Source organism: Tenrec ecaudatus, chromosome 18 (assembly GCF_050624435.1).
Source record: "Tenrec ecaudatus isolate mTenEca1 chromosome 18, mTenEca1.hap1, whole genome shotgun sequence".
In the NCBI taxonomy this organism is placed as follows: Eukaryota; Metazoa; Chordata; class Mammalia; order Afrosoricida; family Tenrecidae; genus Tenrec; species Tenrec ecaudatus.
The window spans coordinates 8,173,519-8,186,549 of NC_134547.1; the positions used below are offsets into that span (position 1 = coordinate 8,173,519).

General features: G+C 56.0%; 1 protein-coding gene across 1 annotated transcript; it reads left to right on the forward strand.

Annotated features, from left to right (window-relative positions):
- Window positions 1–754: 754 nt before the first annotated feature.
- RRAS (RAS related) lies at window positions 755–8,967 on the forward strand. The gene is made up of 6 exons (XM_075536761.1): window positions 755–954; window positions 3,399–3,486; window positions 3,623–3,725; window positions 5,164–5,272; window positions 8,405–8,523; window positions 8,617–8,967. The coding sequence occupies exons 1-6, from the start codon at window positions 802–804 to the stop codon at window positions 8,699–8,701; spliced, it is 657 nt and encodes a 218-aa protein (XP_075392876.1). The 5' UTR covers window positions 755–801; the 3' UTR covers window positions 8,702–8,967.
- Window positions 8,968–13,031: the final 4,064 nt, after the last annotated feature.

Here is a 13,031-nt window from a genome sequence, read left to right on the forward strand (position 1 = left end):
CAAGACCTGTCCCCAAGACTCAAGAGGCCAAGTCTTCGGCCCGATCCTTTCTCAGGGACCCAGAAATCCTAGCCCCAAGCCCTTCCTGACCCAGGCGTCCGGGCTGGGTGAGCTGGCTCATAGGTTAGGAATGCGGTGATCTCACCGCTCCTCCCTGCTCCGTTACCCGACTGTCCCCCTCCAGGGCCCCAGCTCCTCTCCCAGGCAATCTTCCGTTTGGCTTGGGCAGCAGGAACCGGAAGCTTGGGTCCCTACGCAGCGAAGCCGCCAGCCTCTAACCCAGACATTCTGAGTCCCAAGCTTGGCCAAGCGCCCAGGTGGGAGGTGGCGCTCCCCCGCAAGACCTGCGCGGGCCTCGGAGCGCGCCTATATACGGCCGCGGGCGCGCAGGCCAGCGAGCTCCGCCTCCCAGGATCCGGCCTCTGGGAGAGATGCCCGGAGAAGTGGTTCAATTGGACGCTTATTTGCATAGCCACGCCCCAAGCGAGTCTCCCGCCCCGCCCCCAAGCGGCCAGCCCGCCGGCGCGTGGCGCCGCTTGGAGTGAGCAAAAGGCACTGATTAGCATATGCCCGCCCCCTTCGGAATTCCCCCTCCGCCGCGAACGCTGTTCACCGGACCTTAATTAGCATAGTCCCTCCTCCTTGGCCTTGCCTCCTCCTTAAGTGTCCCGAGAGGAGAGCCCTCCACGCCGCATCTCATGAATATGCAGTAGCCTCATTAGTGTGGATCCGCCCCTAGACCCCGCCCGGCTCCCACCGCCCCCCCCAGGCGGTAGCGGCGGCGGCAGCAGCGGTGGCGACATGAGCAGCGGGGCGGCGTCCGGGACGGGGCGGGGGAGGCCCCGGGGCGGGGGGCCAGGGCCCGGGGACCCCCCACCCAGCGAGACACACAAGCTGGTGGTCGTGGGCGGCGGCGGCGTTGGCAAGAGCGCGCTGACCATCCAGTTCATCCAGGTAGTGGGCCCTCTCCCTGGGGGGTGCCCCCTGGGGACCATGCACTAAGCCTTTTGGGGTGGGGAGCCCCGAGCCTGAGGAAACCCTGTAATTGAAAAAGAGCTCCTCAGCTTGTGATCCTGAGCCCCCCTCCACCCTTCGCCCCTCTAATCAGGCCCGGCATCCTGCCAGCCACTTTCCTTGCCCTCAAGACCCCGGATTCACTGTTTGCCCAGCCCTGACACTAGCCAGGTGTCTCCACACCCTCAGTGCCACCCCCTTCTCCCTAAGCCCCATCTCACCCAGCCTCCACACCCCACCTACTCTGAACCCCTCTAGAGCATGCCTCTGCCCCCTCCCACCCTTGAAGGGACCCCATATCTCATTCCCTCAGGGTCCAACGCGTCCTTCAGCACCCGAACTCCCTCAGCCTGAAGAGATTTCAAAACCATCCTACCCCTTAGCCAGTCTAGCGAAGCCCAAGAACCTAGTCCTCCAGACCTCTGTCCCACCAGACCCAGGTCCCCTCCCTGCAAAAGCCCAGCGCCTTGTCCACCTTGTGTATTCCTCTCTCTCTCTCTCTCTCTCTCTCTCTCTCTCTCTCTCTCTCTCTCTCTCTCTCTCTCTTTCTCACTCACTCACTCTCTCCTGTGTCATTTCTCTAGAAGTCCCCCTGACAGCTGGCACTCTCAGAAAGACCTTGGGCCACCCTAAAATTGCACCTCCGGGCTCCTCAGAGTCCCTTGACACAACTGTGCCATTCTGCCTCAGTTCACCCCAGGCCCTCACCCTTGACCTTCTCAAGCTGTGCTCTGCCAGACACACCCCTAAACACCACCCCCAAGCTGCAACCTGCCCACGGCAGGAGTATCCTTGCACCCCACCCCGCTCTGACAAGCCCCCACAGAGGACTCCTGTAACAGGCAGGACACAACCTATCGCCTCCAGAGCCCCCGCCACCAGACCACCCCTTCCCTTGCATCTTGGACCCCACTCTGACATGGGTCAGAGAACCCCCCAGAAAGGTGCCTGTCCCTGAGACGCCCGCCGGCAGAGGTCCCTGGGATCCCAGACTCCGTGGGAGACCCTGGGTGGGAGCCCTTCCTAGGTCCAGAAAGCCCCAGCCCTGGGCCTCAGGCACCCAGGGGCTGACCAGAGCAGGCCAAAGGCCGGCTGGCGCAGGAGGGACCCAGGCAGGAAGGGAGGGGCCGGGCTGAGGGCGGTGCGGCTTCTCCGAGGCCGGGTTGGAACCAGGACCTTCCCCAGGGAGGAGGGGGAGGGGGAGAAGGAGGAGGAGGGCGAGGCCCGCCCGCAGACGTTCAGAATAGCTTCCAAACCTGAACCCTTACTGTGCTCTCCTGCGGGTCCCCAGGGCCGGACTAGATGCCCTGCTGCTGGTTCCCTTGGTTTCTCAAGGTTCCCTTGGTTTCTCAGAGAGGGGAAGCAGGCCCTCCGCTGTCGAACAGCCAGGAAGCAGTCACTGTGGCAGAGATGCATTTTGTGCAGGAGAGGGAAGGGGAAGAGGCTCTGGACAAGGGACCAGCAGAGCTCTAGAGGGAGGGAGGGACAGGGCTAGGACCGAGATCCAGGGAGGGAGGGCAGTGGCTCAGGGAGAGAGGGGCAAAGACCTAGAGAGAGGCAATGGCTGAGACTCAGAGATATAGAGGGCAGAGATTGGGAGAGAGGGGGACAGAGACTCAGAGGGAGGGGGTACAGAGGCTCAGAGAGAGAATCTTAGAGAAAGGGAGACAGAATCAGAGACCTAGGGGAGCAGACACTAGGTACCCAGAGAGAAAAGAGGACAGACCCAGGGAGAAAGGGGGACAGAGACTCAGAGAGAGAAAGAGAATCTTCAGAGAAGGCGACAGAGAATCAGAGACCTAGAAGAGCAGAGACCAGGGACCAGGGAGAAAAGGGGACAGAGACCCAGAGAAAAGGTCATAGACAGGGAGGACAGAAGCTCAGAGAGAGAGAGAGAGAATCTTAGAGAGAGGGAGACAGAGATCAGAGACCTAGAGGAACAGAGACCAGGGACCCAGAGAGAAAGGGGGACAGAGACCCAGAGAAAAGGTCACAGACAGGGAGGACAGAAGCTCAGAGAGAGAATCTTATAGAGAGGGAGACAGAGACCTAGAGGAGCAGAGACCAGGGACCCAGAGAGAAAGGGGGACAGAGACTCAGAAAAATACGGGCACAAAGACCAGAGAGATGGGAGTAGAGTCTCAGAGAGCAAGGGAGACCCGGGGTGGGAGGGTGGGGTGGGCAGAGACCTAGAGGGTGACAAAGAGGCAGAGAGGAGAGAACAGAGACCCAGAGAAGTAGGGGACAGAGACCCAGAGAGCAAGAGGGACCCAGACCTAGAGGGAGAGGGAGACAGAGACCCAGAGAGGGTGACCAGGGTGGGTGCCCCCCACCTGCCCCCACCCTGTGGAGCACCTTTGTGACAGCCCCTTCCCCTCCCTCAGTCCTACTTTGTATCTGACTACGATCCCACCATCGAAGATTCCTACACCAAGATCTGCACCGTGGACGGTGTCCCTGCTCGCCTGGACAGTGAGGACAGGGTCTGGGGGGGTGGGGGGCTGCGGAGGGTCCCTCGAGGATAGGGGCAGGTGGGGGGCGGGGCAGCCAGGGTGGAGGGAGCCTCCTGACACTGACATGGTGGCCCTCTCTCTGCCTGTCTCCACAGTCCTGGACACGGCGGGCCAGGAGGAGTTTGGGGCCATGCGTGAACAGTACATGAGAGCTGGGCACGGCTTCCTGCTGGTGTTTGCCATCAACGACCGGCAGAGGTGAGGGCTGAGGGGTAACAGAGCAGAGTGGGGGGCCCTTCAGTCTCCCTCCCACCTGGCCCAAGGGCGCTACTCCGGCTCACAGATCTCCTCCGTAGCTCTCTAGTGCCCTCAGATCAAAGTCCCAGGTCTTCCAGCCTGTATTGGATCTCCCTGCATGGTCTCATCCCTCTCTCCCCCTGGGAAGGGAGGCTGAGTGGTGCAGTGGTGAAGGGCTCAGCTGCTAACCACAAGGTGGGTGGTTCAAACCCACCAGCCACCCGGCCGGAGAAAGATGAGGCTTTTTGCTCCTCTGAAGGTTTCTAGCCTCCGAAACTCACAAGGAGCAGTTCCACTCTGCCCTGTGGGGTCACTGGGAGCTGGAACTGACTAGATGGCAGTGGGGTTTGGGTTCACTCTCTAGGGCAGTGGTTCTCTACCTTCCTCGTGCCGCGACCCTTGAATACAGTTCCTCATGTTGAGATGGCACCCTGCCAACAATACTGTGATGAATCTGGCAATGCCTGTGAAAGGGTCTTTTGACACCCCCCCCAAGGGGTTGTGACCCACAGGTTGAGAACCACTGCTCTAAGGAGAGGGCCCTGGAGGCATAGTGGTTAAAGCAGTCAGCCGATGACCGCAAGGCTGGCAGTTCAAATCCACAGAGGACACCATCGGGAAAAGAAGTAAAGATCCCAAGCAAGCAAACAAACTCAATGCCATCTAGTAGATTTTGCCTTCTAGCAGCTATTGTACAGAGCAGACTCACCCCTGTGGGTTTCTGAGGCTGTAAATATCTATATCTATATCTATATCTATATCTATATCTATATATATATATATATTAATCATTCTATTTGGGGCTCTTACAACTCCTCTGAGAGCTGTCAATCTTTACCCAAGCAGAAAGCCTCGTCTTTCTCCCTGAGGAGCAGCTGGTGGGGCTCAAACTGCCAACCCTGCAGTTAGTAGCCCAACACATAATGCACTATGTTACCAGGGCTCCCCCCTGCCCCACCCCTTTGCATTGAGTCTGTGAAATCTTGGAGCAGAGCAAAAAGCCTCGTCTGTCTCCGTCGGAGCTGCGGAAGGATTTGAACCACTGACCTTGCCGTTCTCACTGCCATTGAGTCATTGCTGACTCACAGCAATCTGAGACCGTAACTGTTTTCGGGAGTAGAAAGCCCAGTCTTTCGCCGCTGGTGGTTTCAAACTGCTGACCATGTGGATCGCAGCCCATCGAGAAACCATGATGCCACCTTGACCTTGCCATCAGAAGCTAAACGAATGTGTGACCCACGCCGTAACTGGGGCTCTTTTCCTGAAAGACTTACGGTCTTGGAAACCCACCGGTGACTCTGAGTCGCAATCCCACTCTGGGGTAGTAGGTTTGCATTCGGGTTCTCCCCTGGTAGCGCAAAGGCTTAAGCTGTCCTGTGGGGCGGCGTCTCTCTCCCAGTTTCAACGAGGTGAGCAAGCTCTTCACTCAGATCCTCCGCGTCAAGGACCGTGACGACTTCCCCGTTGTGCTCATCGGGAACAAGGCCGACCTGGAGAGCCAGCGTCAGGTGGGGGTCCCCAGCACCCCATCTCTGGCCTGGCCGGCCCCCTCCCCGCTTGCCTCCTGGCTCCCATGCTGGTCTCATCCTCCTACACTCTATAGCAGATGTGTTAATTTCAAGTTGGGCCCAGGGAAGGAACCAGCACCCAGGAGAGCCCAGAGAGGGGCTGGATGTAAGAAAAGGAGTCTGTCGCCCTGTCAGCCACCTGTCCCCTGAGTCCCTCTGCCTTGTCCCCTTGTCCTTGGTGGTACTCCACTTGCCTCCTCTCCCACCTAGTCCCTCACTCACGCTGGCTCCCAGCCACCTGTTTCGTTTCTTTCTTTCAGTCAACTGGCCCTGCCCCTTTCCCTGGGCTCCCACACCTCCCATGGCTCCCTAGTGCCCACAGGACACTGTCCCCGCTCTTCCACCTGGAGTTCTGTACCCTGAATGGCTTTATTGCTTCGTCTGCTCTGAGGGGGAGCCCCGGTGCTGCCGTGGGTTACAAGTTGGGCTGCGAGTTGCGAGGCCGGCGGTTCAAAACCACGAGTCACTTGGCTAGAGAAAGACGAGGCTGTCCACTCCCATAGAGAGTTACAGCCTCAGAAACCCGCAGGGGGCAGTTCTACCCTGTCCTATTGGGTCGCTGTGAGTCGGCATCGACTCCCGTGGGCAGGGAGTTGGAGCATTTTGTTTGTTTGAAGTCAACCGTGTGTTGGAATATTGAAAGCAACACAGGTGCCCAAAAGGAACAAATCTGTCTTGGAAGGGATGCAGCCAGTGGTCTCCTTAGAAGCACAGATGGTAAGGTTTTGTCTCACGTACTTTGGACATGTGGTCGGGAGAGACCAGTCCCTGGAGAAGGACATCACGCTTGGTAAAGTGGAGGAGCAGCCCAATAGATGGACACCGCAGCTGCCACCCCGGGCTGGGGCTCGGCTTTAGGACGGCGCAGGGCCTGCGGGTGTTTCGTTTCGTTCTGTTGGGTGTGCATGGGGCCGCTATGGGTGGAAGCCGCCTCACTGTCCCCTGAGGGCCACAACAGTGAGCAGGTTTACGACACACCCACACTGGTGTGGCCTCCTTAACATACCGGCGCAAACTGTCCCCCACATGGGGCGGGCTCTGCCAGTCTATGCTGGGGATTTGGTGCTAACCCACAGTGACCCGAGGGGACAGAGGAAGAGCACCTACTGAGTTTCCCAGGCCTCCACCTGTATGTGGTGGTTGGGTCCAGTCCATTCCAATCACCGCCACCCTCTGTGTGCACGGAATCAGGCCAGGTTTCCTTCTGCGACACGCCAGGTGCTCTGAGGCAGAAGAGCCGCGACCGTGCCAAAGCTGAGTGCCCGTCTTTTCCTCGAGCGCGTGTGAATCGCCAGCTTTCCGTCACGTGGCTGGGTGCCAACTCACTGTGTCACCACGGCTGCAGTATCCACCGCCACGGCTCTTGTGGTCAGGTGCCATGGAGTCGGTCCCGGCCCGTAGCGACTGAACACAACAGGAGGAAACACCGGCCGGCCCTGCGCCCGCCACCATCCTCACAATCGTAATGTCTGAGCCCATGGGTGCAGCCAGCTGTGTCCATCTATCTCTGGTAGAGGGGCTTCCCCTCTTTCTGCCGTCCCTCTACTCTACCAAGCATGACGTCCTTCTCCAGGGGCTGGTCTTTCCCAACGACCTGTCCAAAGGATTGCATGGAAGACGACATCGGAAGGGGGAGTTGCACGATCCTTGCCTCGAAGGAGCATTATGGCTGTACTTGCCCTGAGTCAGATTTGTTCATTCTTCTGTCTGCCTGGGCTTCCATCGCATGGCCTGTTCTCATGTCTGCTCCACACTCGGCAGGCCCTGGGTTCGCGCCCTCGTAGAACCGCCTGGCATCCCCAAACATTCCTAAATCAAACTCACCGCCATCCAGTCCAGGTGGACTCAGAGTGACCCTGTAAGGCAGCGTGGAACGGAGGGTCCTCTGGGTTTCTGAGACTGTCGCTCTTGGTGGGAGAAGAAAGCCTCTGCTCTCTCCCACTAAGCCGCTGGTTGGTTCGAACTGCTGGCCTGGCAGTGAACAGCCCAGTGTGTTGTCCACTCCGCCACAACAGCCCAGTGTGTTGTCCACTCCGCCACGAGGGCTCCTACTTCCCCCAGGCAGAGAGGTTAGGATCTGGAGCACCTGTACCTAGGACACCAGGGGTTGGGAGTTCAGATCCACGCAGAGAGAAGGCTCGGAGAAAGGCCTGGTAATCTCCTTTGGGGAAACCAGCCGCTGCACACAAAAGGCCAAGGGCACCATCGCAGTTCTTCCCAGAGACGCACGGCGGGGGCGGGGGGGGGGTGCCAGGTGGAAGACATGTGTTTGCACTGATTGCCCAGAAACCCAACTTTTAGCTTGAGCCTTTGGGGATTCCCAGTCTTGCCACTTTCCTAAAAACTGTCTCCTCCCCCACCTGAACTGCCCTTTCTTCTTCTGTGCCTGAAGAATTTCCAGTTCTCTAACCTGAGAGGGCCCAAATCGCCCCGGGGCTCTCAGGCTGCTTTCTCCCAAAGAAATTCCGATCTTGCCACACCTGGAGGCCTCAGGATGCATATTAAACCACCTGCCTGAGCCTTGGGGCTTTAAGGCAGGGTGAGAGAGAGAGAGAGAGAGAGAGAGAGAGAGAGAGAGAGAGAGAGAGAGAGAGAGAGAGAGAGAGAGAGAGAGAGAAAGAGAAAGGGAGGAGGGGAGGGAGGGGAGGCAGAGAGAGGCTCAGAGCAAGTGTATCTGTCCAAGTATAGTTTAGATTCAGGGTTTCAGCCTTTTTAGGGCAGCTTGTTGGGGTGGGGTGGGGGGAACTTCTGCAGAAAAGCGAACATGGCCTTTAGGAAAATAAGGGGGGGCTTCTGGGGGGTGGGTGGGGGAAGGGTTGGCACACAGAACTAGGATAGGGCAGCCCTATTGGGAAGGTTCTGGAACGGAGACGTAACTAGCTGGCATCTTGGGCACCATTCTGCCTGCCGGTGCTTTGTCAGCATGAAGAGGTGGGGGGCGGCACGTGACAGCCCCTCCCACATTAGAGCTCACACACAGCACTCACAGTCCTAACTGCAATGGGAGGGGGGGCGCCCTCCACCAGGCCAGGGCCCTGAGCCCTCCCTGCGTACCCCCTCTTCCTCTGCCAGGTCTCCCAATCAGAAGCCTCCAACTTCAGCGCTGCCCACCACGTGGCCTACTTCGAGTCGTCCGCCAAGCTGCGCCTCAACGTGGACGAGGCCTTTGAGCAGCTGGTGCGGGCTGTCAGGTGAGCTGAGCCCAGTCCACCCCACCTATGACCGCGCCCGTGACCCCGCCCCAGCTCACCGGGCGGGGCCTCTCCCTTTCCCGTCCCCCCCAGGAGATACCAGGAGCAAGAGCTGCCGCCCAGCCCGCCCAGCGCCCCCCGCAAGAAGAACAGGGGCTGCCCCTGCGTCCTCCTGTAGCCCCGGCATGCAGGAAACACCCACACACGCTCTCTTGGGACCAGCTGCCTTCGTGCACCTTGCTGAGCCTCAGTTTCCCCATCTGGGTCTCCCAGAATACACTACACCCCCGCTCCTACTCCAGGGCCCCCTGGAGCCATCGCCACTGTGTGCCTTCTGCCCATGCCTCCGGTCCCTACCTAAGGTGGGGGCGCGGGGCTCCCGGGATCCCAGATCACTGCTGTACATAGCTCCACTCCCCGGAGGAATAAACGTCACTGCCAACACCCGGGGCTGGCTGCTTCGTAAAGTGGGGACAGGGTGCATTTGCAGGGTGCACGCGCCTCGCTGGGACTTCGCTGGAGCGGGACGGTGCTTCCCAAGGTGGACGACACAGTCCCCTAGCCGGCAGCGCCAAAGTGACCCTGCTAGCAGATACCTACACTTTATTTTGGATTGTGCAAGAGCCCGGCTGGCAGGGTGGTCATGCATCCGACTGGTGTGCATAAGGTTCCTACTTCGAAACCACCAGCTAACCCGAGGGAGGAAAACGGGGCTTTATATTCCTGTAAACAGTCAAAGTCTCTGCAGCTCAACAAGGCAGATTAGGGACGACTCCACAGCAGTGAGTTTTTGAGTTTACAGGCCTTCGTAATTTTTTTTTCTTTCCTGAAAAGAAAAAGGTTGGCCAAATACGTTTGGGAATCTATGGTCTAGAACGGGTTGAGCAAGCTTTGGAGAGGGAAGAGCCAATCCTGTCCTTCACAACAATCTAAAAATTATCCAACCTCCATATATAGATTTATTTTTTCATATATATATATATATATATATATATATATATATATATATATAAAATCATTTTATGGGAGCTCTTCCAGTTCTTATCATCCACCCATCCATTGTGTCAAGCACATTTGGGCATATGTTGCCATCATCATTTCCCAAACATTTTCTTTTTATTTGAGCCTTTGGTATCAGCTCCTCATCTTTTTCCCTCCCTCCTCCGCCCTCCCTCCCTCATGAACCCTTGATAATTTATAATTTTTTTTCATGTCTTACACCAACTACGATCTCCCTTCACCCACATTTCTGTTGTTCATCCCCCTGGTGGAAGTTATACATCGATCATTGTAATTGGTTTCCCCTTTCTCTCCCCACCTCCCCCTTCCCCTCCTGGTATCGCTACTCTCATTATTGCTCCTGAGGGGGTTATCTGTCCTGGACTCCCTGTGTTTCCAGCTCTTATCAGTACCAGATATCCTCTGGTCTAACCGGATTTGTAAGGTAGAACTGGGGTCATGATAGTGGGGTGTGGAAGCATTAAAGAACTAGAGGAAAGTTGTATGTTTTGTCAGTGTCATACTGCACCCTGACTGGCTCATCTCTTTCTTGTGACCCTTCTGTGAGGGGATGTCCAATTGTGAATAGTTGGGCTCCGGGTCTCCACTCTGCACCCTCACCCTCATTCACATCCATTTGATGCCTAATACCTGATCCCATCGCCACCTCATGATCACACAGGCAGTTGTGCCTCTTCCATGTCAGATATATATATATATATATATATATATATATATATATTTCCCAAACAATTGCAATCACCGTGATCTGAATAATAGTTTCAGTTTCAATTCTTCAGAGCCCAAAGTCCACACCAAAAGAGCCACATCTGGCTTTGCCAGCTCCTGGTCTAGAGCCATGTACCCAGAAATCTGCTCTGGTGAAGCACTGGGGTAAGGCAAAGAGAATCAGGCATCTGGAAGGGTGAGCAGTGAGCTTCCAGACACCCAATTTCCCTTCAAAAGAACAACTGTAAATTTTCTGTTGTAGTGAGAGGTCCTGCTAGGCTAAAGCTTAGTTGTTGTGTTCTAGAAAGTTCTAGAACTTTCCATTGCCCTTTTTTGACAGGCCCTGTCACCCTGTGCAGTAGAATCCATTCTGCCTCACAGCGACCTCGTGTGACAACGCAAAGCTGTCAGGTCAAATGACAGAAAAATGAAATATGGGGGTTCCAGGATAAAACAACAGAGACAAGCTCTGCTGGGCAGAACTTTCATAGTACACATCCCCACCCCCACCCATCCCCAGTAGGCAAGCACTGAGTAACTCACTCTGAGTTAGTGCACCCAGTGGAAAATGTTAAAGACAGACAGACAGTGGGGCAGAGGGGCTCCTCGTCCCATGCCAAGACTGAGAATGTATTTTTCTTTTTTAAAATACTTTTATTGGGGGCTCTTACATCTCTTATCACGATCCATTTATTTATCCAGTGTGTCAAGCGCATTTGCCGCCATCATCATTTTCAAAGCCTTCTCTTCCCACTTGAGCCCCTGATATCAGCTAGATAATCTATTTTTCAATGGATATATGTAGGGGGGCTTACAGATCTTGCTTAAGGCATGCATGTCATACAGCCAACATATACATGGTCAGTGGGCACTATCATAAGTGATTAACATAATAAACCAGCAATGAGGTGAGTTAGTTTCTTGACCTGGTTCTAGTTGACCTCAAGTCCCCTGAGCCCTCCCCAGGGGTAGCTATCTCTTATCAGTATCAGCAAGAGATGTCCAAACAGAGTTTGCTCCATTTTATGGTGGGTTGGCTATGGAACCTGATTGCTCTTATCTACAGATAACCTTTAGGCATGGTGAAGTCGCCAGATACAGAAATGATTCATCTTGTATGGTAGCTCCTCTAAGACAGTTCTTTGATGGGGGGGCTGTGTGATTGGAGGGACTGTGTCCAGTCATGAGAATATGTATTAAGATTTATTTATATCTAATAACTGTGAGGATCTTCCCCCACCAGAGTCGGCTTTCCAGCCCCATAATTGTGAGCATGGGTGATTGAGCTGTATTCCATCTCATCCAGTCCCTCAGCTCACCACAGGACTGCTCTGGACTAGGGTGCTGGTAATACAATGGGTTATGCAATGAGTCACACTAACTCCCAACATCAGCTGTTCATAACCACCAGCTGCTGCAAAGGAGAAATACGAGGCTGTCTGCTCCCATCGAGTTAAGATCTCAGAGACACCCAGGGGCAGTTCTGCCCTGTCCTTATAGGGTCTCTGTAAGTCAGAACCTCCTTGCTGGCGGTGGGAGTTCTAGAAGTTTCCAGGATCAGAGACGTGGGCAGCAACTGCTACAGGTGGGCAGACTGGTGCTCAAGCGGCTGGCTGACGAGTTCTCAGATCCAGACAGTTCCCAGAGGGGCTGACGTGGGAGTCTAAACCTCGAACGTAGCTTGGTGCCCATGTGGCTACACCCTTTCTCTCTCTCTCCGCCCCCCCTCGGGGACTCAAAGATCATTCATGTCTTAGGACCATCTGGACTCCTCCATTTTCAGCCCCTGGAAGCCCTGATAGAGTAATGCTCGTGCATTCAGCTGCTAAGCCCAAGGTCAGTGGTTCAAAACCACTGGATGCTCCAGGGCAGCGGTTCTCAACCTGTGGGTCGTGACCCCTTTGGGGGAGTCAAAGGACCCTTTCACAGGAGTCGCCTAAGACCATATTTCCGATGGTCTTGGGAACCGAGACACCTCTCCTGTATCCGTCTCCAGGCGGGTCCACCCACAGGCATAGACGCCCACATACCAGGTCACCACAACAGGAGGAACTGTGTGAAAGGGTCGCGGCATTAGGAAGGTTGCTAACCACCGCTCAGTGGGAGAAAGATGAGGCTTTCTCCGTGATAGTGTCTGGAACCCACGGGGTCAACTACGCCACCCTATGGGGTTGATAGGAGTCAGAACTGACTCAATGGGGGTGAGCTGTTGTGAGTTGGCATGTACAATCCGGGTCCCCCAATTCTGCACTCTCGTCGCCCCCCCCCCCAGACAGCTGGAGCTGGAATACCAGACCCCTCCCAAGGTTATTTCGACAGACCAGGTCTGGACTTCAAACCTCCTCAGTACACCAGGCCAGCAAACTCCACCTAGATGTCCATGCGTTCTGGGACTTGGCCCACCCTCATCACTGGTCAGGAGTCCTGGTGGCTTAGATCAGCGGTTCAAACCCACCAGCTGCCCCTCAGGAGAAGATGCAGCTGGCTGCTCGCAGAACAGATTCCATTCTTGGAACCCCAAAGTGATAGACTCAGTGGCAGGGCTGGTTTGGGTTCACCCGTCAAGGATGTATTCTGCCCACCAGGATGGTTTGGAAAGCTCAGCAGCACCCCGAGGCCCTCGTCTCGAGAAGCAGCTCTAAAACCATTCCCCCTCACATCCGTCCCAGAGCCTGGTTCTGTAGGGCAGGGAGCTGCCTGCACCCTGGAGCCTGTGGTGGTGGAGCCGTCCCCCACTCTCATGGTGACCCCAGACACAACAGAATCGGTCCTGCTCCGTT